The 27,581-nt window shown below is 29.8% G+C and overlaps 1 protein-coding gene and 1 long non-coding RNA gene across 3 annotated transcripts; one reads left to right on the forward strand and one right to left on the reverse strand.

Moving 5' to 3' along the window:
- Nucleotides 1-1,902: 1,902 nt before the first annotated feature.
- On the reverse strand, nucleotides 1,903-20,639 carry Bet5 (blocked early in transport 5). 2 transcript variants are annotated; one of them, XM_087164637.1, is made up of 5 exons: nucleotides 20,349-20,639; nucleotides 13,668-13,770; nucleotides 12,314-12,384; nucleotides 9,931-10,069; nucleotides 1,903-2,139 (listed from the first exon to the last, which is right to left on the reverse strand). In XM_087164637.1, exons 2-5 carry the CDS (start codon nucleotides 13,764-13,766, stop codon nucleotides 2,011-2,013), a joined length of 438 nt encoding a protein of 145 aa, XP_087020763.1. In that variant the 5' UTR covers nucleotides 13,767-13,770; nucleotides 20,349-20,639; the 3' UTR covers nucleotides 1,903-2,010. The 2 variants fall into 2 exon arrangements, with proteins under 2 accessions (XP_087020763.1, XP_087020764.1); XM_087164638.1 differs by having other exon boundaries at nucleotides 13,668-13,767; nucleotides 20,349-20,552.
- Nucleotides 20,640-22,339: 1,700 nt separating this feature from the next.
- Nucleotides 22,340-26,016, forward strand: LOC147809910 (uncharacterized). The gene is made up of 3 exons (XR_015433878.1): nucleotides 22,340-23,242; nucleotides 23,752-23,890; nucleotides 25,908-26,016. It is a non-coding gene; the product is annotated as an uncharacterized LOC147809910 (long non-coding RNA).
- Nucleotides 26,017-27,581: the final 1,565 nt, after the last annotated feature.

The following is a 27,581-nucleotide window of genomic DNA, read 5'->3' on the forward strand; positions in this document are numbered from 1 at the left end:
ATTTTATCAAACATGTAAAATGAATTGTGAAAACATTGAACAGAAAAATGTAAAAAACACGCTTTTGCGTAATAAGTGGCAAAGAACAAAAAAAGTGGCATGGTAAAGAACAAAAATCTCGTTTTTGAAAAGAGAAAATCAAGCACTTTTAAAAAACACCCAATAAAAAAAGAACTTTTAAAAAACGAAAATAAGCACCTTCAAGGACTTTTTAAAAACGCTATGCACCATGAGAAAACATAGGGCTTGAATGGATATTATGATTATTACTCAAAATTGTAACTTATCACAAAATGAATGAAGTCATAATAAGGGAGCCTTGCCCCCCAGCTCGTTTCGCTCAACAACCCCCTAGATAGCCTCACAAAATCATTTTTGTTTCTTTTTGATACACAAAGCTTATTTATCAGCATTATATATTGATATACTTCTATTCCATTTTCCTTATAGTATTTAAACTGCACATTTGCATACATTATAGGTATTGCATGCATATTAAAAAAACATGTATTTTTAAATATATCATTACTATTAACAATATTTCAGCTTTAATTATACGTACAAAAGTAAATACTTAAAATATCTTTTTTCAGAAAAATCAAAAAATTTATTTAAATAAATTTAAAAGGGAGAATGTCTTAAGCTTCAAAAAATAACTTAAGTTTTTTGATTTCTGTATTTTTTAAAATAAAATAAAAATCTGATCAATAATAAAAAATATAAACTAATATACTGTTGATTTATAATAATTCTGTAAGAAATAAAAAATTAATGGCCGTTTAAAAATTTTTTAAAAGTGAGTACTTATTGAACAAATGGCAAAAGTAACTTTTTTAGTCAGATATACAGTTCAATAGAATGGTTATTGTGAAAAATGATTCCCTTAGATTTACGTACATAAAAAAATTTCTCGTTTCGCTTCACTTTGCTTTAATTAATTAATTTATTTTTCATATCTGCCAACATTGTAGAAATAAAATAACGGAGATTTCACTAACAACATTTTTTAGGCTACGAGTAAAGTTTTGATACATTATGCATAATTATGTAAGTATAAAGAGAAATTCAAAATTGAAAATAATATAAGGACATACATTTAGCGAAGTAAAAAATATGTATATAAATCTTAATCTAAAGAAGAGGTTTTTAAACCATTTTTTATAATTACTTAATCTATTTTATTTTATAACCGTTGTTGAACAGCCGACCCAATTTAGGGTTTACAACTACTGATGTTGAACTCTGTAGCTTTGTAATTTTGAACCCAATCCAGAAGACAAAGGAACTTTTGGATCAAGTATTAGGAGAACTTTGCGTATATGGAAGACTTTTTGATGGAACTAATCTGCATCTACATTACATGAAGAGGAAAAGTACGAAGACCTCCCAGGGTTAGCCTGATGGCAAAGGGGACTCTAACTCATGATCCGCCTACTACTGAGGATATTTTACATCAGCAATGCGGTCAGTGCAAGCCAGATGTAGAATTCGTAGCAGCCAGTCATGGGATTTAAAGCCGGTTCACCTCATTGGACGGCAAATGCTCTATGCCCTGAACCACCACTCAACATACTGCAGTACCGGCAATAGCACCATCTGTTGAGGAATATGAGAAGTATTTTTGCCATCAGCGGATATTTTATCGCCTAATTATTTCCTTTTTTTAATTTCTTCAACAAATACGGAGAAATTTGAGAATGTACAGATAAACAGGAGATAGTGGTAAAATACAGGAGTCTTCATTATAAAACAGGAGACTCGGCAGATTTGATTTAAAAAAAAAGAAGATAACTTAAGCATTTTATTCTTTAAATTTATGGCATTAGAAATATGAAAATATAATACACACTATTTGTCCTACAAAGAAATCATCAGTAGAGAGATTCACAAGACATTTCAAGATGAATGATACAAATAAATTTATTAGAAGAAATTCACAACAATATGGAAATAACATAATTAAATGTGTTATATAAGATTATTTTTACAGAATGACAAAGATTTGATGATTCAGATGACTCGATTATTAAAGATGGGAAGACTTCTTACTAATTTGTCTAATTTTGACTTGAACACCTCACTAACAATTTCTTTATTTAATTTACATTCAGGATTTTTCACCACATACTCAACATACACCTGCAAAATAATATAAAAAATTATTGCTTTCATTCATAAAGTGAAGCATATCTAGGTACCCCAACAATCATATAGGTGCAGAGAAAAATTATTTTATTCCTATTTAATTTCACAAATCAGGAAAATGGCTATTTTCCAGTTCCCAGTGTATTTCATGCTTGTTTTATGACTTTAATGGGACGGAAAGTGAGATTTTAGAATGTATCTTAATGACCAACACTGTGGCAGAATTTTTTTGGGCTTTCTTCGATAAACTTTCCTAGCACTAATATTTTGCTTTAAGATACTTTTAATCATAACAATTACTAAATTAAAGTAACAGAAACTTTGTGTTTAAAATAGAAGGTACAGCAGGGTGCGCAGCCAAATCTCGCAACAAAAAATAAGCACCTTTTAAATACTTTTTAAGCATTCAAAAAATATTTTTAAGCGCTATATACATTAACAAAATGTAAAATAGTTTTTACATAATAAAATAACTATAACTAGTTTCTGACAAAGAATTCTTTTCTTGATTGTATTAGCCATGATAAAAAGATCAAGATTTTTCGGTTCAATTTTAGAGGGTGGAAAATGAGGTCTGAAATGGAGAATATCTTGCAAACTGCAGCAGAGTTGCACAGGAAAGTGGTAGAATATCACCGAATCCAGCTCTGTAGACGTACAAGCAGACTCCCAAGTATTTCATCAAACATGTAACATGATTGGGGTGCTATCATACGTTGCGGGCCGACGGTACGACGAAATGGATTGTGGTTGAATGATTTGTGAAAACGTTTAATAGAACAAAGTGAAAACCACGCTTTCGCTTAATACGCAGTGAAAATTGATACGGTAAAGGAAAAAATCCCATTTTCGAAAAGGAAAAATTAAGCACTTTTTAAAAATCATCATGAAAAAAGCACCTTTAAGAGCTTTTAAGAAACAAAAATAAGCACCTTTAAGTACTTTTTAAAAACGCTACGCAACATGTATAGAATAACAGCGGATAAAAAATTTTAATTGTAAAATTAATATTTTTTCCATTCTAATATTTTATTCTCGTATTTTGTAAGCGGAAAAATGCACTAGTTATTTCCTCTTTCGAATTTTGTAAATCATTACACAAATTAAAATTCGTAAATAAATTAAACGATAGTAAACTAGAATTTGAAAATTATGTAGAAAGGAAAACCACAATTTCTCCCTCCGCAAAAGAAAAATCTTTCTGCAAAAACTCAACAACGTTCTACAACAATGTCACCGTGTCGTCGCAATTCTGCCACGGGGATGACCAATAAGGTTATGATATTCCAATTTATGTAACTGAAATATACCTATATGTCATTCACTCACTTGTCTCAATTTTTGAATTAAATGTCAATTTCTACAACTCAATGTCTTTTTTAAGTAAGGGGGAAAAAACAGACGTAGAGATTAACATCATTTGCTTGAAGGATCAGTAGCTGAAAGATTTTACTTGTTTGTACTCATTTTCACTGATTCGTTAACATGTCTCTACTCTATAAGACTAATTGAAAAAAAAAGTCAATAAAGTGAATTTAAATGGAAAATTACAATATGGAGAATGCATTATGCCACAATTATTATGAAATGAGCACTTTTGTGACAGAAACACAGACCAAATGTGAAAAAAAAACATCAACTTCACATCAATCAACTGAAAATAATTTATGGTGGTTTGAGTGAAATTTAATTGGTCTTGGATCAATGGACTAATATTAATTTTGTGTCCTGCTTCCCTCTCTGACAATTAGAAGCCTTGGGAGTTCCTTATGTGGCACCCTACGGTAGTTTTTGAGTTAACTGCGACAAAACTCTCTAGAACTAATATGTTTCTGCAAGATACTTTTAATAATAACAAACATATATGTTACTTATTTAAAATAATAAAAGCGCTGTGTTTACAAAAAAAGTATATATATATATATATATTTTAATTTCATTAAAATTTTTTTTATTCTAATATTATGGGTGACATTCTCGCAATTTTGCTGGGGGTAGGGGAACGAGCAAATAATTTTTTTCTTTGTATTTTGTAAATAATCAGCACATGAGAAAAAAAATAATTAAAAATCATGAATTCCGTAGTAGCAATTGGGGAAAAAAAAAAAAAGATCGACGAGGAAACCACGCGAATCGGACTCCTCAAATGCGAGTTTCATTTTGAGATTAGGTTGTTGTAATAAATAATATATAAAATATCGGATTTAAAAACTATGGAGAAATCAAAAGCAATAACTGCTTAAAATTCAATAGAACCACTGCCTTAAAAAGTAAATACTCAAACACACGATTTGAATTTTTTTTATATTGTTTGAAATATATCGTTATATTTAAAAACCAGGGGAAAATCAATATCAATAACTGCCGAAAATACAATCGAAACATTACATCGATTTACGATATCATTGGTGTAAATTGAGAGTGTCAAAAAGTGATTATCTAAATGCATGATTCAAATAATATGTGTAAATTTCTGTAGGAAAGAAAACTAAATTGTTCTTTACTTTTGAAAATAAAAATTTTTCTGCAAGAACTTTTAACATTCTGCAACAATGTCGCCGTGTCACTGCTATTCTGCCAAGGGGATGAGGCAGATCATTATTTAGCATGGAATAGTAAAATGTCTGTAACTCAATTTACGAATTTCAGCTAGCAAATTTAATTTCAAAAAAGGAAAGAAAATAAGTTTATAAAAATACTATAGAGTAGTAAGGGATGCACATTTTTAGCAAAATAATTTCTTACAATATCAGTTTCATAAAGTAATTAATAAAAAGTTTTAAATCCCTTACATCATGAGGGAAAGTGTTTTATAGCTAAAATGCACACATAATATCTACAGAAAAGAAGAAAAAAACATTGTTTAGAAACAAAAATAACACATCTTACTTAAGTGCTACAGTATACTCTCGATATCTCGAACTTCAATGCTTAGAAAACCTTGTTGTGTCAAAAAAATATTATCTCCCTTGGCATTATATATCCACACCTAATGTTAATTTGAATTCCTATGTTGAAGGGTTTCTTCTCAAAACCTTGCGATGTCGAATTTTTTTTTCGAAATTGAAAATGAATTTCTTCGGAAAAATTGTAAACCAATTCTTTGCTATTTAATGCATAATTGTTCTTGTCTTACTCTTAAAAATACAATTATCATTGTCGTATTTAGACTTATAGTTAACTATCATTACACACACATTCAATAGTAGTTATTCTTATGTTTCATGACTCTATATTTTAGAGTAATATTTTAGAATAAATTTTTTTTTTTCCTTTTTAAAATATATATAGTTCTGAACTTGTTATTTCGAAAACTAGCTCTCTCGAAATTTTTCTAGCTCCCTTTCAACTTCGAGACATAGAGAGTATTTTGTATTTTCAAATATAATATAATGTATAATCAAATGTAATATAATAAAAGAATAGTGCATTATAAAATATAAATGTATTACACTAATAACTACACATTTAAATAGATAGGAAATTTTTCTCCATTAGATCAGCTTTAATAAGAATTAATCTTTATAAAGAATTTTCTTTTATTGTTTATTATATTTTTTAATGCATAATTTTGAAAAGGGAATAATATAAATTTCATTTTAGACAGTGGTACTGTAACATATATTTGAATAACATTCATATCCAAACTTTTTATAATCCCAAAAATTAATTTGAAAATAGAATATTATCACAAATATATAAATAAAAATTTTAGAATTAAAGAAAAATGAAGAAAAGTTACAAAATGCTTAATAATTAAAAAATGTTTTAATAACACAAATTAATAAAATTCTCAACAAAGAAGAGTAACTATTTTAATAAGCATTTCTTAATAGAAATTTCACAGGGTTCCCATTCAATTTCAGAAAAAAAAAAAATTCCCTAGCTTTTTCAGGTATATTAGGTAAATTTTAATGAAAATCCATACCATATTTTATCTATACCATGCAATTTTTCATCAGAAAACTTTAATTTTTTTTATTTGTAATATCAAATATTAGATTTCATGAGCAATAATAGAATGAGAATGGAAACATGCAAAAGTTTCACTAAAAAGTGGAATTTTATAAAATAATTTTAATAGATGTTGGAATTATTTAAATTAAATTTCGATAACTGATTACTGTTATTGACATTCTAAGACTGGTCATTTTCCAGGTATGATATAGGAATTTTCCAAGTTTTTGTAAACAATTGTAACTTTCCCTGACTATACTAATTTGTCGACCAGCTCGCACTGACCACAGTGTTGACGTAAATTATCCTCAGTGGTAGGTGGATCATGGTATAGAGTCCTCTTGCCATCAGGCTAAGAGTGGGAGTGGGTTAGTTCCATCAAAAAGTCCTTCACGAAGGCAAATTTATCCCTTCTCTTCCGGATTGGGTTCAAAATTACAAGGCAACGGAATTGATCATTAGTAGTCGTAAAACCTAAAAATTGGGTCAGCTATTCAATAAATAAAATAAAATAGACTCTGGGATTGCTATTTATCTTCATTAAAAGCTGTTTTGCAGTTGATACGTTATTTAATCGGTTTATGAATGATCATCACTTACTGTAGGCCTCGGTATTACCTTTGTTTATAATCCTCTAAAGATTAAAAAAAGTATTGATATTGACAATGTAAGATAAGGAATTTTTTCTTTTTGAAAAATGTCTCAGAATATGCTAAATATTACAATGTTAATTTATAAAATGAAGAAACATTTTAAGAGACATGTGTGAAATAATGCATTCTTCAAAACATCATGAAATATTCATAATAATTTCACATTTATTTAAAAAAATATTTATTATGCATCTCATGTGCATTTTTAGGAAATGGGGTGCATAAAAAAATGCATGTGGGGTGCATTTTTGACATAAGAATGGCGACTAAGTGAAGACTGGCAGACAACTTTTTATCACCATTTATTATTTATAGCTTCTATGTGGTTGGTGGCAACCGTTAATTTTGCCATATAATTTAGCAATACATATTACTCAATTTAACTTCTAAGCAAACAATATAATAAGTTATACAATCATTTTTATAAGGATTTTTTTCAAGAACTCTGTAATCTTCAGGGATTTTCTAAAATACTAGGAGCTTACTTAACGACTTACATGACTTAACGAAGTTACTATTTTCTCCGACAAAAGCACAACAATAAATTTAAAAAAGCATTATAATAACATTCATTGAAATGATAGGTATAACCAAAACTGTTATACTCTGCATCTTCATATTTATAGATTTTAAATTTAAAAAACAGAGTAAAGAAAGAGTTGAAGCAATAAAATAGCTGAAAAAAATACAAAAGCAAATAATTTTCTTCCTTTTTTTCTGCAGAATTAATCTAAAGATATTTTTCTTGTTCATCGGAAAGAAACACTTCTGATTTTTCTGTTCTCATTTCAAAATAAAAAAAATTCACCAATGACTGCCTTGATTCAACCAAAATTTAAAACTGATAAAGTAAAAAAGAATAAATAACAAGAAAAAAATCTGAAATCACAGAAGTTTAAAAGATAATTCGTTCTAGAAATGATGTTTTTTTTCTTTCATTTCTTGAAAGAACACCATAATTTTTAAAGAACATGATAAAAACATTTTATGTCTTAATCAAATATGACTGTGAGTGGGGATTTTGTCACTAATTCAGATATTCGGAACACTATATAATTAGGGGAGGGGGGGGGGGTAGATTCCATTTTAAAAATTCTATTTTTTGGTGACCTAAATCCATGACTTTTCATGATTCTTTATGAAAAATAGTTAAAATCATGACATTTCATGACAAATTTTGTTCAATACCGAAATTCATGACTTTCCAGGTGCGCGGATACCCTGCAGGGGGTTAAATTTCCTGTTCACAGCCTGATGATTGCTTCACAATAATTGTTATTACTTGGCAGAAAACAGTTTTTCTATAAAAGTTAAAATTATTCACTTAATATATATGTACTTAAAGGAATTCTATTTGCTTGAGCTTCCACATCCTAATAATATTATCTATTAATACTATAATTACCTATTGGTGAACAGAAGTAATTTTTCTAAGTAGTAATCATTTTTTAAAATAGAATTTATATTGTTGAAATATTATATTGTGCAAACAAATTTAATGAATTCACAACCCCATTTAATATTTTCGCTAACCAGACGGAAGAATATGTTAAATACTGTTTTTGCTTGCATCTCATTCTGCATGAAGCTGAAGTTCTAAATCATTTAACAGATCTCTTTAAAAGGAATTTATAATAGTATATTAATGTTATTCGCACAAAAATAATTGTAAAACTGTTAATAAAATTAGACTACTTTTCTAAATAATTTTATTATAAACTTAAGATTAGAGAGCATTATAATAATTATAAAAACAATTCTCTTAGATTTAAACTCTTGAATTGAAACAGTAATGATAGCAGTACAGGAAAATAAATTAGGGGTACAAAAATATTTAGAGAAAAACAATACCTTTATGACTATTATTAATTTATGCTGATGGCAACCAAAACAATATGAAAATGAATAAGGAAAATCTGGATCCCAAGTAGTGGTATTTATGCCAATAATAATGCACGCACAACAATGGAAAACTGCATTAGATTTTTATACATAGTAAGATATAAAAAGAATTTTGGTTGAAACCAGAAATTGAGGAAAAATAGAGGAAAATCCATTGGTAGCTATAAACAAAGTAGGACAATCTGTTCTCAATAACAACTAAATTTATAAGAACTAGCAGCCATAATAAATCTGGTTTTTAAGAACTTTAATTTTTTTTATTTTATTTTATAACTATCATTGAACAGCCGACCTAATTTTCGATTTATAACTACTAATGTTAAACTCCGTAGCCATGTAATTTTGAACCAATCCAGAAGACAAGGAAACTCCTGGATCAGTACCTCCAGAGGTAAGATTTGTTATGGGAACACGGAGGACTTTGTGACTCGACAGATTTAAGGCGCATCAGTTACTACTTACTACACAGGGAGTCTTCTTCCGGTGGGGACCGAACCCACGACCTCTAAGACGTGGGCCCAGTCCTCTATTAACCAGGCAATCTTAAACGCAATGGCTCAGGGGACAAAGTGTTTGCCTTCCAATGAGGTGAACCGGGGTGCGATCCCGACGATGGTCGGTCGATACGAATTCCACATCCGGCTTGCACCGACGACAGTGCTGACGTGAAATATTCTCAGTGTGGTATTCAGAGTCGCAATGGCTCAGGGGACAGAGCGTTTGCCTTCCAATGAGGTGAACCGGGGTGCGATCCCTGCGATGGTCGGTCGATACGAATTCCGCATCCGGCTCGCACCGACGACAGTGCTGACGCGAAATATTCTCAGTGGTAGTCGGATCAAGGTTTAGAGTGCCCTTGCCGCCAGGCTAACCGTGGGAGCTTCTCGTGGTCTTCTTCTCCATGTAACGAAAATGTGGGTTAGTTCCATCAAAAAGTCCTCCACAAACACAAATTTCTCCAAATACTTGATCCAGCAGTTCTCCTGTCTTCCGGATTGGGTTCAAAATTACAAGGCTACGGAGTTGAACATTAGTAGCCGTAAACCCAAAAATTGGGTCGGCTGTTCAATGACGGTTATAAAATAAAATAGCCAGGCAATCCCCCCCCCCAAAAAAGCAAAAAAATAAAAAGCCCCCCCCCAAAAGAGGAATTGAAATTAATCAGGACAGAGTATAGCATGTTTATATAGAAACAGCCAAAGATTTGAAAGATTATATATGCTAAAAAAAAATATGCAAGCGTAACAGAACCATTTAAATGTAATTGACTCACTTCCTTGTATATTTTCTGTAGATATTCTCGAACATTTGTGGAGTTCACATCCGTGTTCATAATCAGTTTGAGTCCAGTTCCAGTCTCGTAGAAATTTAATTTGTACCTGCTGGTACGATAGTTCAGGAATCCTTCTTTGCTTTAAATAAAATATAGAAAATAATTATAAATCATCATTTTAAATGATCAAAGAAGTATTATTTCAAGATCAGTAAAAAATATTATTTTTAGCCATGTTATTGCAAGCCAAGATGGTTCTACATTTCCACCATTGTACATTCAACAATTCCGAAATTCTACATTATCACCGCAACAAAAAATTGACCAAGAGGAGTCCGATTGTATTGAAACAACTCTAAGGGGAAACATACGCTTTTACTCTATCCACTCAGTTTCATGCTTCAATTTTCTTTACTCATGCATTTTTGTGAATACAGACGTAAAAAAGGACCCCTTTTCTCCATGAATTAAAAAAAAAGAAAAAGTGCTAAAATATATCACTTAATTTATTACATACTGCAATATATGAGGAAAAAGTCAGCTAAATCTGCAAAAAGTCATCACTTTTTAAAAAACAGTAGCTTTTGGATGCTTCTACGCACAACGTTTTTTATTTTTTTTTTTAATAACACCCATTTAAAAGGATCTGATAAAATTCTTATTTAAGTGGGTTGTCTTAAGATATAACAAAAAAAAAAAAAAAAAGGAGTTGATTTACCAGTCTTTTTTTCTTCCCATTATTGCTACAGCTATTATTATAATTTCACACATTTTTAAATATTTTCATAAATTATTTTCATTATTTTTTATCAAATAATCTTCATTACACTCAAAAAATGTGAGCAAAAAAATTTTGAATACATATTTGAAATTTTCTTTTTATGGAAACATATATTATATTTTAAATAATAAAAAATATGTTAACATAACACCCTCTTTGTATTTTACCAAAATATATTCATCTCAATCATATCACGTAATACAGGGCTCGAAAAACCTCAGAAATTTTACCCGTCCCCGAGGACGGCTTGTCCAACAATGTACCCGTCCTCCTTTGAAACTAACCAGTAGCTTCTAAATAAATTAAAATATAATTTTCTCTTATTTATTACAAACATTTATGTAAATTAAATTGCACAATGAATTAGTAGTTACTAGGATTACATTATACAGTAATAAAAGAAATACTAGGTTGCTAATAGTAACCTAGTATTTCTTTCATGAAATGATTTACTTCTTCTATGAAATAATTTAAATGACAGAGGTCAAATTATCTAGAATGTCAATTTATCAGAGAGTACATCGTTTTTTAAATGAATCAAATCTAACGTTTGCCAGTTCCACAATCAAGCCAATGATTTACAGAGGTTTCTGCAGAGAAATCTGAAACGGGTTATCCATTTAGGTAAATAATCATAATTGCATTTAACGCTTCTTGTTTCAGACCAGTATGTAATGTGTTTTTTTTTTTTTTTTTGTAAGTTCATTGGTGAAAAGCCCCTTTCGACCGCTGCAGTACTCCCAGACAGAGAAAACATAAATTCCACCATGCGCAGAATGCTGGTGTATTTCTAGGCTAGACTCTTGTAAGATAAGGAGTAAGGTAAGATAAGACTCGAGGCGCTAGACTCTTGTAAGATAACAAAACTTGAAAATATATCACGACCATTAACGGGAAACTGGCCGTCCGAGTGAACGTCGGATTCGACAAACTTGTTGTCCGCTGGGAAGTCTTGACCGCCAAGGACGGGCGGATGGGCCCTGTTATATTACGGCCCTGACGTAATATTAATTTTATAAGAAAATTCTGTCATTTACATTAATTAATGATATATCAGTATTTGTTGTTCGCACACAGCCAGTCAATTATGCGCATTGAACAACTGAATTTTTTAATTGATTTAGTTCAAATAAATAGTATGTAATTCAACAGATAGAAATATGCTTTAGTAAGTAGCATGAAAGCTTTGAAACAAATAAGCATAAACCATCAACAATAGCACAATTTCAGATAATGAGTATAAATTAAAATTTTTACAATCTACACATATTTTCCCCATAGGCATTGCAAGAACCCTATTTTTGAGAGGGCGAAATTAAAATATAGCTTTCAAAATTTCACATATAAAAAAAGGGCATTTTTCTTACATTTATTCAAATATCTCAATAAAAGATTCATTATTTTTAATTTTTTAACTTAGCTGAATGTAAACCAATGATGATGTATGAAAACTTTTGTTATTAGTCTCGAATAGTGAGCAGAACTTAAAAAGAGATTTTAAGAGAACGCAGCAAGTAGCCCCTTCTCCCCCTGTTAACAGCGCCTATATTTTTTAAAAAAATAATAATAAATAAAATAAATAAATAAAATAAAAATATTTACCAATCCACTGGAGACAACTTTTGGACAAATGACTTAAGAGAAAATATTAATCCATACATCAGTTTCATTTCCTGAAAATAAGAAGAATTAAAATAAATTACATTAGAAATATATTAACTTTGATGCAAAGCTTTTACTTTTGTATAGCCAGGAAAAAGAATAGTTCCATTGTTAATAAAAATGTTGTCGAATTTTTGACATAAACAGACACAAAACTAAAAATGCAATAAGATAAATTTTTAAAAATAAGATTTTTCAAATGGATAAAAAGGGGAAAAAAAAGAAAATTTATTTTTGTCAAACCTTATACAAAAAATGTAAGGCGTATCATTTCATCCAGTATTGAAAATTCATTCCAAAGTTTTTGAAACTGATGTACAACGCCATATTTAAGGGGGTGGGGGAGTTGGGGACCTTTGTTCAGGGACACAAAGACTGCTAAGAGGCAAATAAAATTCCTTAATTTTTTTTTTTTAAAATAGCTTATCTTAAAATTAGTCTCTGTTGTTAGCTTAAAATTCAATTATATCTATGTTACTGTGAATGACCGAAATTGGTGGCTGTTGACTTCACAAAGTCGCTTTGGTAAATGACCGAAATATGTAATAGGTCTAGTTAAGTGCCACTGCCCAATATGCATTTAACCAGTACTCCGAACACTGATGTTTCTCCAAATCCATCTTTAGCAGATATTAAATATAATAATATCAACAAATAAATTTTTAAAAAAATTGGGTATAACTAATATTTGGGGATTCACTTGTTAAAATCTACATTCTCTTGCCTTTGGTCATTCACGGTAAACTACAGGTAAAAAAAAAAAAAAAAAAAAAAAAAAAAGGATTACTTACGGTAGGATAAAGGATTTTTATATTTTATTTTTTATAACCGTAGTTGAACAGCTGACCTAATTTTGTGTTTACGACTATTAATGTTCAACTCCGCCATTTCTAATGTCTTGCAATTTTGAACACTAACACAGAAGACAAGGAAACCCCTGGATTAGTACCCTCCGAGGTATTGATTTGTTATAGGAATACGGAGGATTTAGTGACTTGACAGATTTAACATGCATCAGTCACCATTTACTACACGGGGAGTTTTCGGCCGGTGGGGATCGAACCCACGATCTCTTGGACATGGGGCCAGGGCCCTACAGACCAGGCTATCCTGGTCTCAGAATAAAAAGTTTTCAAAAATTTGACAATATAAAAATAAGACTTTTTGTGTTTCGAGGAAGGGGCTTGTAAAATCTGGGTCCAGCCTTACTGATGTGCCCTGTGTTTGTTTTGATAAAAAATAAAATTATATTTTTCCTTTTTAGTTCACTTGAAAGTTAATAAAAAAAGTTTACTTCGTCTCTAGACATGCCAGCTTCTCTTCTTCTCAGCCATTCATGATAATAGATGCAGGAACCAGCAGAGTTGAAAATGTACAAGTTGTAGATTGTCATTCTACTAATGAAACAAAGTTTATTAGAATGGGGCAACTCTTCTTGGCGATCAAGAAATATGAGATTAAAAGTAGACTAAAGGAAAAATCAACGTGAATAAAGCACAAAAAAAGTGGAGAAACGGACTTACTATAGTTTCAGTTCTACAAACAAGAACCTTCCTCAGTGTCTGAACAACAAATGATAGCAAAATCTGAGCCAGCCAATAGGGACAGAAGAACAAGCTTGAACAAGATAACAAAAGAATAGGGATAGGAGTAAGTAAAGCAAGAACCCAAAGGTGCAACAAAAAAAAAAAGGAATAAATAAATTTGATTGTATTTCAAAATATTGGAATTTGTTCTAATTTATTCCTTTCCTAATAATCAGAATGCTAATTTTCGATTTTTTGCACCATTGGGTTCCTGCCAACACCTTGGCACATGTTTTTTTCCCTGTCTCTTTCTTATCTTGTTAAAGCTTGCTTCTCAGCCCCTACTGGTTAAACCACTTTTTTTTTTTGTGTTTGTCTTTCTACTATCATTTTCCACTATCATTTGGTGTTCAAACAACATTAAGAAATAGAGACTGACAAATGATATAAAATTTTAGGAGTGAGCTATACAAAATTTGACTTTATTGCCTTTTCTGCAAAATAAAAAAACCAGACATACTTGACTGATTTTTAGTGATATGCGACATATGCGTGTGTTTTTGGAACTAAGGAGCAAAATATTCAATTAAATAATGAAATTCAGTAAAATTTTTAAGGATATAAATCATTTAAATTATAATTCCTATAATTTAACAAAACAAACTTTGAAATAAACACTGAAGTAATAAGTAAATTTATATTGTTACCTTCATTACTAACATTAAATAGATTTATACATTAATATTGTCTTTGAGTTTTGACTCTAAAATACCATCAATTAATTCTCGCAAGGAAATAACTATCAATTTTGACTTTTTTTTCCTAATGGCTTATAATTTAAACAGAAAAGGTAGAATAATATATTGAAAAAGCTTGTTGCCAAAGAAATTATTTTAGTTATTTGGGAGACGTGGGGTCAGGATGTGGCGGACCCCACTGAGAAAGTTTCTCGTTTATATCACTGAAACTATAGTATGTTCATTTTATACTTTGATTTGAGCTCTATTAACCTTGTTTTTTGCTTTAGTCTAAACCAGGGGTGATTGTGAGCCCAAGCCAAAATTCTGGAATATTTCTTGAGTTAAAAAAAAAAGAAGTTTAAATAGAAAAAAATTTAAACAAGGATTTTTTTCCCCTTTTTCTCAATATTTCTTAGTTTACTTAAAATACATTTAAAATTTTACATATACCTATACCATTTACACATTCTTATGATGACCTGGAGAAGTAATTAAAATTTACAAATATGTCTTTCTTTCCTGAGTTTATGATTATAACAACTATTTACTGATAAAAAATGAATATTAATCATGGATATAAGCTTATAAAGTATCCCTCTTGCTCTCCCTTACAAACAAATAAAATAAACTGAGTTTTTAAGTTCCACCTTTGAAAATTTGATTTCCGGAAACTTCTGTGATCAATGATTTTTTAAACATTTGAACCTTCAATCTCCGGAAACTTCCGGATCACTGTTGGAGAAAAATCCGGAAATCCGGATTTTTTCCGGAGCACAATCAGCCCTGCTAAACATCCCAAAGTTCTTAAGGCAGAATTGCGCCAACACGGCAACATAGTCGTCAAACGTTAAAAAGTTTTTGCAGAAAGATTTTTAATTTGGGAAGGAAAAAATTTTGGTTTTGCTTCTGCATAAATTTTTTGAAAAAAGTTTATTTTTCTAAAAATTTTTTTTTTCAAAGAAGTCTTTCTTGCAAATCAAAGAGGAAAGAACAAATCTTTTTATTCTCCTTTCAGGTTTCTTAAAAAAAGCCTGTAATGACAGGCATCAGCTAGAATTTAACAATATAAAAGAAAAAATTCAGAAATCGTGAAAGTTTAAAACAGTTTGCTCAAGAAATCAGGGCTCGAAAAAACTCAGAAATTTTACCCGTCCCCGAGGACGGCTTGTCCAACAATGTACCCGTCCTCCTTTGAAACTAACCCGTAGCTTCTAAATAAATAAAAATATCATTTTCTCGTACTTATTACTAACATTACATTATACAGTAAAAGAAATACTAGGTTACTAATAGTAAAACCTAGTATTTCTTTTATGAAATAATTTAAATGACAAAAGTCAAGTTATCTGAAATGTCAATTTATCCGAGGGTACTGCATTTTCTAAATGAATCAAATATGACGTTTGCCAGTTCCACAATCAAGCCAATGATTAACAGAGGTTTCTGCACAGAAATCTGAAAGGGGTTTTCCATTTAGGTAGATGTTCATAATTGCGTTTAATGCTTCTTGTTTAAGACCAGTACGCAATGTGTTTTTTTGTAAGTTCATTGCTGAAAAGCCCCTTTCAACCGCTACAGTACTCCCCGTCAGAGAAAACATCAATTCCAATATGATCAGTAAGTTGCTGTATTTCTAGATTAGAGGGTTATTTTAGAAGTGAGGTGCTAAACTCTTGTGAGATAGCAAAACGAACATTAACGGGAAAATGGCCGTCCGCGCAGACGTTGGATTCGAGAAATTTGTTGTCCGAGGGGAATTTTTGACCGCCGAGGACGGGCTTTTTTCAAGCTCTGCTAGAAATGATGTTCTTTTTCCATTTTTTTTAAAAACGTAAATTATGTTTTACACACACTTATTTCAGTATCTCTTTTTTAAAAGGAGTCTATTTCCGTGATCTCATTGTCGATCTTTATTTTGGAGATACTGCACCGATATTATGATTTTTTAAATTTATGTACAGATTTTAATTTATCAATTAATTTTTGAAATAATTTACAAAATTCTGAAAGGGAAAATAATTAGCGCATTTTTCCACTTACAAAATGCGACAAAACTCCCATAATATTAGAATTTAAAAAAATATTACTTTTACCATTAAAAATTTTTATTGTACATTTTCTTCTGCAAACACAATGTTTCAGTTACTTTACTACATTTTCTTCTGTAAACACAATGTTCAGTAATTGTTATAATTATAAGTATCTTAAAGAAAAATATGAATGCTAAGAAAGTTTGTAGCAGAAAGCCCGAAAAAATTCTGCCATAGGGCTCAAAATACACCCTATCTTCTTTTTGGAATATAAAAGAAATTGAGAAACAATAAAATCTGATAAGTCAACTTTAAGATAATAGTAGCAGTGCAGCAATATAGTCCATTTAGAGGTGTTTAGATGTACAAGTTGAATCCCTCACTTACAAAAGTAGAAGAAAGGTGGCCTGGAAAAGAGGAGCGATTTTTGAAGGGGATAAAAAAAAAACCCGAGTCAGGGGTCTGTCCAGACATTTTGTGAAAGGTCCGTTTTTGTAAAATTGTGAAAAAATGACTCGTAATTTGTGAATATAAAACAGGGTTGGGGTTTTGGACGTCCTTAACTGGTTTTAGACAGGACACATGGGTTTTACTGTCTTAAACTGGGTAAAACTGTCCTAAACTGGGTAAAACTGTCCAAAACCTTGAACTTTGGTAAAAGGAAAAAATTCTATAGGTGTAACCATTGTACACAAAATAATTATATGTATCAATAAATATTTGATATTTTTTATACAATTTACTTTAACTTATCAAAAGAAAATAATATAATATAATAGGAAAAGGTTTATAATTTTTGAATCTCCATAATTCATTGAACAACAAAAGTGAATACCTAATCCTTTAAATATAAATATGCTTTTAATACTGATAACCAATATTTTTGCATAAGGATAAATATGGCAATATTAAAAAATAATAATTTTTCTTAAAAAAAATACTAAATTTGTTCCAAAATTAACCTTTTATTTTTCACAATATTTTTTTAAAGAAATGTTATAATTTCTGCATCACAGGATGATAAAAAAGACATCTATTTTAAAAAAAAATTGTTTTTAATTTTAAATATATTAGTTTAAATTGAAAATACAAAATAACTGAAAAATGTATTAACAGTTTTGAAGGGCATAACATCAGTTTCAGTTACTGACACTGGTGATGTATCACCACTATGCTAAAAGAATTGAACATGAATGAAATAACAGTATTCTTGAATAGTACTATAGGTAAATAAACCTGTTTATGACTAACCAAGCACTTAGTCCCTAATAGCTTAACATGTATGGCAAGGTCCAACTTCAGTTATGCACTATTGAATGAGAGGACCAATTGAACTTGATTACTGATTAATCTTCCTTTGTTTAATGTTTAAATTGAAGAGTCAAACAATATTAATAAAACATTATACTTTTAAAAACAAATATTCTGTAGTAGATTTAATTATCAATATGTTATTAGTTCTATGTTTACTTTACCTCTTAAATATTGTTCAGATAAAATTGTGACATAATTTGAGTGAAAGGGTTTTGGACAGTTTAAGACAGTTTTGGACAAATGGGTTTTGGACAGGACGGTTTAAACCATGGATTAATCCATTCTGTCCTAAACCTTGCCAACCCTGATATAAAATAAACGTTAAGTCACATTCTTTCAACCAGGCTCCGCTTTTGTGAATTTGTGCAAATAGGGTCCGTTATTGCAAAAAAAGACTTTTTCAAGGACTTTTTAAATTGTAAATAGATACAAAATTATGCTCGGCACTGTAAAATTATAATAAAAAAATTAAATTTTTAAAAATAAACAGCAATTGCTGCTTCTAAATTAGAGATGCAACATTTGATATTTAGCCTATACTGCTGAACGCAGAATATTCATTTCGGACGAATAATGGAAGAATCGTCTGCCGAAGACAAAACATAATTCGTTTACATCCATCTTTCTTGTTTTCTGCCCTGGGAAGGGTTTATTCGATTAACAAAACAATAATGAAGATAAACAAATTTGTAAAGGGTCCGATTGAAGGATAAATTATTTTGTGAAGGGTCCGTTTTTAAGTTAAAATATTTTGTGAAGGGTCCGTTTTTATGAAAAGATATTTTGAGAAGGGTCCGTTAACGACCCAAATTTCTTCTAAACAGACTCCTGTGAGTTATTTAAATTAGAATAATGTATCTCAATAGAAATTTAAACCTATGTTTCAAATTCATTCTTCATGTAAAAATAGTTTGAAATTATTTTAATTTTTTTTTTAAAATTCTAAAATACTGAGAATATTTCAATTGTATAGGTTATCTTCTACCTTAATATTTTAATGATTTAAAAGTTCAATGTTTAAAAATCATTTGTGTGATTTTAAAATTTTAGGCATTTTTGAAACAAAAAATGGTTTTAAAATAAAATAATTGATCATTGTTGGTGATTAATTTAATTTTTGAATATGGCTAGCAATACTCAACATCAGGACTGAATTAAAATTTAGATTTGAAGGAAACTTGTAAGTAACTAACAGGATAATTTAACATAATTCAGGGGTCTGTCTAGGTTTTCCTGAGAGGTACCTATCTTGCGAAAATTTAGGTACGATTTGTGAAAACTAAAAATTATATTAAAAAATCAACACAACAATATGCTAAAAATATGGATTTATCATTTCTTAAGGTATAGAAAAATAAAATTTTAATAAAACGTATTTTGTGAAACTACCAGTTTCCCTAAAGTTGAATTTATGAAGGTACAGCTAAACGGTAGTAAATTTGGCCTGGACATACCCTTGTAATAAATTTTTCTTTCACAACTATGTGTAAACTTTTTACACTAAATACACCATAGTTCAAATATGATTAACAGAGAAGCAGTTATTAAAGCTTCACTAATTAATTTTTGAAAAGTTGGTAACAGGCAACATAAAAAAAAAATTCTTCAGAAAATGCAAAAATCGTTAAAATTTATCTTTCATGTCAAGTGTTTGCTTTTAAATGATTGTTCACACATGTTGAATTATAAAAGCAAGGGGAGATTTCCATATCGTGATCTGTGGCAGAATAATCGCCAAATCTTGGAAACTTCCGGGCAGTGTCATACGAGAAACTAAAAAAAAAAAAAAAACATCACTGAAAGGGACCAACTCGAAAGGTATAACTTGTAGTCATCCCCAGGCATCTACAAGTTTTTTTTCCAAGAATATTTCAAATTTAGAATATATTTCGCACCTTGGCGATTGTAGTTGGCGCAACAGATCACGATACGGAAATATCCCCAAAAAGGGGCAATATTAAAAAGTTACTATCATCTACTGAGTAATATTAAATATGATTACCTCTGGCAACAAAGTTTAACATAAAGGTTAGAAAAAGGATAAAAAAAACATGTCTTTTGTAGGAATAACAATGTTTATTACATTAAAATAAAACCAATATAAATTTTATTTAAAGCAAAAATGCTATCCTAAATCCCTATTGCAAGAAAATAAAAATAAACAAAAGTATTTTTACCAAACAAATTATAGATTAGATATAGAATTTCCAGATTTCAATGAATTAATTTTCAATATTTTATTAAAATATCTTCCCAAAAAGCAAACGGTCTAAAGTTTAAGGTTTTACAGTTTATTATATTGTTAAACAATTATTCTTAGTTATTAAAAGTTCTAGTCACAAATAGTAGAAATGAGTTATCTTACATTTAAGCTTGTTAGCAATTCAATATATATATATAAATACTTTTGTGGCACAGAATTATGCAAGTTGTTTAGAGAATTCCAATCACCTAATTTCCATTACAAAATTGAAAAATTATTAATAGAAAACAGTCTATTACTTAACATCTAAACTAAATTAAGGAGTATCTGTTATTGTATTTGATTTATTTACAGTTAGTGAATTGAAACGTTTTTGACTACTTATTTCTTCTAGTCTTTTTCTCAAATTATATTGAATTTATCAATAAAAAATGTAAGCTAATTTGCGATCACAACGCTCGAATACGCCATCTGGGGAGAGACCGGTTTCATGTCTTTAGCCATTCTCCCTTCCCTTCTTTTCAGTTTTGTAGGAATGTACTACGATATTTTCCTTTTTTATTAAATAAAAATATTTTTTAAAATTTCCGTGATGCTATGGATGGTGTTTTCCGTAGAAATGTAAACAATAACAATCTCGAGTTGTATGCCTGCTCTAGTTCCGGTTAGAAAGTTTGCAGCTGTTTACTACATGTTATTCTGTGAGGCGATATTTTCAAACGGATAATTTTATTTTCAATAAAAGAAGTAAATTAGATAATTTCTGAGCTCAAATCTGCCGTATTTCATAGGATATTAATGTTATTATGTAATTCTGGTGAGTTTGAAGTAAAAATTTGTTTTAGTTATTTAGAGCTATATTGTTAAAAAAGGTGACATGTTTGCTAGATTTTGAATAACTCGCTTTTTTAGCAGCCTTGATTTGGCCTCTTTCCATAAGTTTATTACTGTTTGTTCTTGTTGCAAGCTGTGCACCATCTTACGTTAGTGTTAACACTTTTAGCATGGTAAACAAAGTATTGTTAGCACTGGAAACACAAGTTATAAGTAATCAAATACATTGTTTGCAAGAATCTCAAAACACAACAATGCCAAATGGCTTTAAAATACAACGGAAACAGTAACCTGGAAATTTAGGCAGTACCGAGCCTGCAGCGTTCCCTAGTGTAGAAAACATCATGACTCATTACAGAAAACTCTTATAAATGGTAAAATTTCACTCAAATTTGATAAAAATATCACAATAATAAAACTTCATAGAATATCAAGCCTGTTCTTTAATCACCTAGTAAGCATTACATAAGAGATAGCACAGAAAGCATGTAACCTTACGGCAGCCATTTACTAAATTTTTTTTTCATTGTCACGAAAATGTTTGCACTAAAAAGCATTTTTCAATAGAGCAAAAATGTTGAAATTTCAAACCTTTCATCCTAAAAGGATTAAAAATTATTTTTAAAGCTCTTTTGAAAAATATTGTCACTTAGGTAAAAAAGAAAAGCAAATGGTAAACCTTTTTATTATAGTTGTCACAAGGGCACCGGCGGAATAATATAAAAGGGGGTGCAACCCTCTAACAAACAAGCCCCCCCCCCAAAAAAAAATTAAAATGTTCTGCTATTGCATTTTGTTTTGTTATTACATATACTTTCATCTGTTAATTTTCTTCAAGATACATTTCTTCATTGTTAACAAGATATTTTAAAAAAGGTACGAAATTCTTGTACTTGCAAATTTTGAAACCAGAAACTGTATTGATGACGCTGGCATAGCTACTGACTTTGAGACACAAATAACTACAAACAGTAGTTTCGTATACTAACGTGTTTGTGCACGCTTAACATTGGTATTTATTGTGTTGATGAAGTTTTACAGTTGTGAGAAGTCAGTTTGTGTTATACACCTTTGTTAAGCTAAATAACTAATAAAAAATATTATATTATTTATATTTTGTTAAATGAAATTTCAAAATATAGCTTAGATATCTGCCAAGTTTGAGCATGCTCAGTGTACATTAGAAAAGAATCAAAGACGACTCAGAATTTATTGAAAAAGTTATAAACAGATTTGGACAGCAAACAAGACGATTACAATTCTTGTTTGATTAAACAATTTTTTAATTGTTATGTATCAATTATTTGTTTTTGAAAAAAAATATTTTTAGTAAAAATTTTTTATAACAAAATTGTTTTTCTGTATCGCTTTAATTGTTAAAAATACAAAAAACAAAGCCAGGGGAGTGCAAGTGCACCCCGCTGCCGGCGCCCTTGAGTTGTCATGATGAGGTAACCCTTACGAAAATTTAAGGTATATTTAAGGTTGATTTGAGGTATTTTTGAGGTATTAAGGTTGTTTTGAGGTATATTTAAGGTTGCAGAGAAAACAGCAATAAAAATTATACCTTGTAAAGGTTGTAATTAAGGTGTACGAGGTTGATTTACAAATACTTCAGCTTGTTTTGAGGTTGTTTAAAATTCACTTCAAATCATCCAGACTGATAAGGTGATTTTTAAGGTATACCAGGTTTATTTTCTTACACTTGTAACAAAAGAGGTATTTTTGAGTCATAAAAATTTTTACCTTATTTCAACTAACGAGAGTGAGGTATTTATTGAGGTATATGAAGTCATTTTATTTATACCTAAGCTTATTTTGAGGTTGTTTTAAATTCACTTCAAATCATCCAGACTGATAAAGTGATTTTTAAGGTATACGAGGCTGTTTTTTTTACACTTGTAACAAAAGAGGTATTTATGAGGTATAAAAAAATCAACCTTATTTCAACTAACGAGAGTGAGGTATTTACGAGGCATAAAAAAATATACCCTTTTTCTACTAACGATAGTGAGGTATTTATGAGGTATAAAAAAATATACTTTATTTCAACTAAAGAGAGTGAGGTATTTATTGAGGTGTATGAAGTCATTTTATTTATACCTAAGCTTGTTTTAAGGTTGTTTAAAGTGCACTTCATATTAACTAGCTCACCTCCCAGAGTTCCATGCGAACCGGTAAATGGCGTGTGTGTTGACAATCGAAAGTCTATTTGAAATTCGGTAAGTGTGCTTGACATTTATTAATTTAGTTTTATCACTTTTAATCAAATGTGTTTCAATTTTTAAACTTAAATGTTATTATTTTTGTTTTAACCACGCTTCCTGATCTTAAATAATTTAAGTTGGAGGATATTCTTAGAGGCTATCGTTGTAGGCTTAGCAATAACAGAGAATAACCGAAATATTTTTCGTCGCTGTTTAGGATAACGTTACTGGTGAATCGTTATAGCAGGTTATGCACAGTATATTTTATTGTTTGTAATTTATTCAAATAGAACTATTCTTTTTATTTTGCTTAAATGTATATGTTTTAACGTAGCAGTATGCACGCTGATTAATTGAGAAAAATGTTCAGAATTTCTCTTATAAATAAGTCATTGAAAATTGAAAGATTTTTAGAATAGCAATTTTGCTTTGAAATTCTACTATAGCTGTATGCTTATCTTTGGATATTTGTTGCAAAGTTTATATTGTTTATATATGTACAAAGTTTATATATATATTTACAGAGCTTATCCACAGTTCCCTGATATTGCTGAGATGACCTAGGTTGTAAATAGCACATGCGCAGCGGCGCAGAAGAAGAGACTAGCAAGCTACTCAGCCTTCCCCTAGGAAATAGTTCTGAATTTGTAACTAAAAGAAAAAGTAATCTCTCCTAATAAACTACAGAATTTATGTAATTGTTGATAACAATGGTTTGCTAGATATTTGATGATTGAAAACTAGTAACTGTACTAGCTCACTTCTTCATGTTTGATCACAAAACTGCTATTTTCACTACATGTTATTTTCTCGCATTTTGCCCACGTTAATTATTTACTAAGCAGATTGTTATTACTTATTAGAATATTGAGCAGAATTAAATTAATTCCGATTTCAAGTTTATATGACAATTTGTTTCAAGGTTATGAGCATTTTCATGCAGCTGTTTAGGGTTCACTACTTCAAAAATTTGCGAATTTCGGAAATCTTAAATTTTTTAGAAATAAGTCAGTATAGTATGCAGTTTTGATCCTGAATTGAATAAAATCAATTGCAAATAAAAACATATATGGTTGAAAGTAATATGCATTGTTTTGAATCCTATGGGATGTGTATTTATATTTAAACAAGTGTTTGTAACAACTAACTATTAGTTTTATTCTGCTCGGTATTATAAGTTATATAGGAGATATTATACTCAATTTATTTTAAAAGTATTATTTCAAATCATTCTCTCTTAGACATTTTCCTCACATAAAATTACTCACAACTTTAAAATAAATGCTCCTTATCAATTTGTAATTTGTTCTATTCGAGTGTAAAAAAAGAATAAAAATTGGTACATAACTTTAAAATTTTAATTTATTAAACGATTGTTGATTCTTGATTACATAGATTAAAAAATATTAAAATAACTATTTTTTAAGAAACTCTGATGTGATTGACAATAACGTAAGTCCTTTTCAGAATCAACGTCAAAAATTTAAAAAAAAAGCTGTTAGTTTCATGAAGTCTGACAAAAAGTTTAAAAATATAGACTAGGTTTATTGAGTTAAGAGATTTTTGAAAAAAGACAAAATAGAAAATCTAATTATTAAACTTACAAGTACCATAATGTTACAGATGTATAGAAAAATAAAAAGTGTTAGAATTGCATAATAAGATTGGAATTATACAGGATGTTTATAAAGTCCCGGACCCATTTTGATGTTTGATAACTCATTAAATAATAAAGATAGATTAAAATTAATAACATAAATGGTTAGATAGACTCAAAAAGTTTCATGACCCTTGTCAATGAACTTCCACGTTTGCCCCCTTCGTCGCACGGAGAATATCAAGTCGATAGTCAATTTCACGCCAGGTAGCTTTCTTTTTTACAGAAAAGACGGTCTCATCAGGCGTATACTTAGACATGTTGGAAAACTTCGTATTTCCACAACTAGAAGAGCTTCAGCCACATGTCTTTTTGCAACAAGATGGTGCACCACCTCATTGGGGTATCATCGTTCGTAGTTCTTTGAATGACCATTTTCCAGGAAGATGGATTGGGCGAGGAGGTCCAATCCCTTGGCCACCCAGATCACCTGATATAACGCCACTGGACTTTTTTCTTTGGGGATTTATAAAGGACAATGTTTACAGGAGGATCGTGTCGAACATTGATGACCTAAAAGCCAGAATTGCAACCGCAATACCCTCTGTGGATGCCGACATGCTTGCCGCTACCTGGCGTGAAATTGACTATCGACTTGATATTCTCCATGCGACGAATGGGGCACACGTGGAAATTCATTGACAAGGGTCATGAAACTTTTTGAGTCTATCTAACCATTTATATTATTAATTTTAATCTATCTTTATTATTTTATGAGTTATTAAACATCAAAATTAGTCCGGGACTTTATAAACACCCTGTATATTTGAATTTCTGTATATGTTGTTAATGGTTATACTGTCTTCAGTGTATTTTATCTTGTGGCTGTGATACATACCATGCTTTTTAGCTACGAGGATTGAGTTGAAATAGCAGAAGAGTAATACTATTTATCTGAAAAAGAAAATTAATTTCATCCAGTTAATTTAAATCATAAAAAAAAAAACAATTTCTAATATTTTAAAACCTGCCACTATTATTGTAAATATGACTTTCTTACTAATTCATTTTTTTTTCTTTTAGTTTCCAATAATTACAAGTTTCAACATGTAGACGGAAACAGTTTTTAAAATAATTTTGTTGGTTTGTAAAAAAATGACATTTTAGTTTTAAATAAAAGTAGTACTTTGAATTTCAGCTGACTAATTATTTAAATTTGTAGTTTTATAGCTTTAAAAATTCAAGCACCTTAGACAACTATCTTCTAAAAATATAAGTATGAGTTCCCATAAATAATTTTTACTAACTGTAGAATTTGGATAAGTGTTATTTTAAGATGATTTAAATCAATCTATCAAAATTATAGAAGAATTATGCATTTGGAACTTTCTTTTATAGCTTAACAAAAGCAATTACTGCCAAAGGTCTAATATTAAAAATTTCAGGTTGATAAATGATCTCTACTAGTGAAAAAAATATAATGATATACATTATTCTTCATATAATATAAATAATATCTTTATATATATTATATTTTTTATATAGTGAGTCTAAAAATTAATAAACTAGGTGGTCCGTATAACACCTCACCTTCGTAAGTGCTAAAAAGAACAGATTTAAGTTGAGCTACATAAGCTTGAAGTGTAAAATAAATTAATACTTCTAAAAATAGAAAAATATATACTTGAAGTTACGAAATAATAACTCAAGGTAGAACATGGAACACATGGCGCTAATAAAAAATAACCTTTCCAAGTGTTGAAAATACACTTCAGGTTGATTTATAACAACCAGAAGTGTAAAATGGCCCACCTTAGGCTGAAAAATATATATCTCTACAAGCATAAAATTATATACCTGAGGTTGAAAAATAATTACCTGAGGTAGAACAAAATACATTTGAGGCTGATTTATAACAACCAGAAGTGTAAAATGACACACCATAGGTTGAAAAATATATACCTCTACAAGCATAAAATTAGATACCTGAGGTTGAAAAATAATTACCTGAAGTCGAACAAAACACACCTGAGGTTGATTTATAATAACCTGAAGTGTAAAATGACACACCTTAGGTTGTTGAAAAAATACTTCCGCAAGTGTAAAAAAATATACTTCAGGCTGATAAGTAATAACCTAAGGTTGAAAATGAAACACTTTAAAGTAGTAAATATCTACCTCTCCCCAGATGTAAAATTAAACACCTTAGGTTGAAACATATATACCTCTGGAGGTATATTTAAGGTATATTTGAGGTTGGTTTTGAGGTATTCATTTGCACCCCTTTCAACCTCAACGACGTATTTAAATAACAACCTCCTTTATACCTTTAAAATATACCTTGTTTATACCTCATTTATACCTCGATTTTTTCATAAGGGAAACAGAAATACAAAGATAAAGGCTTTTTCCAAGGAAACGAGGTAATGCAAATATAAAAATTTTGCACAAAAATATTAAAAATATTGTATGCAAAACACTTCACTTAAGACAAAGCAAATAAACGAACGAAATTCCTAAATTTTTTATTGTTTTCTAATGTCCTGCAAAACTATACTGTGCGAAAACCTTCTTTTAAGGTTTTCACGTAATCACTAAATGGATTTAAAAAGAAAGGGAAATATTTCCTGTCGATGAACTTCTTAGACTGGACACAGCACAAATTGCATGTTTAAGAAAATGGACACAGCTAAAAATATGTGATTAAGAAAATGGACATGATCTGAAAATGTGTGTTTATGAAAACGGACACATAAA

This window comes from Parasteatoda tepidariorum, chromosome 5 (assembly GCF_982258835.1).
Source record: "Parasteatoda tepidariorum strain Cologne lab strain chromosome 5, Ptep-v5.0, whole genome shotgun sequence".
Classification (NCBI taxonomy): domain Eukaryota; kingdom Metazoa; phylum Arthropoda; class Arachnida; order Araneae; family Theridiidae; genus Parasteatoda; species Parasteatoda tepidariorum.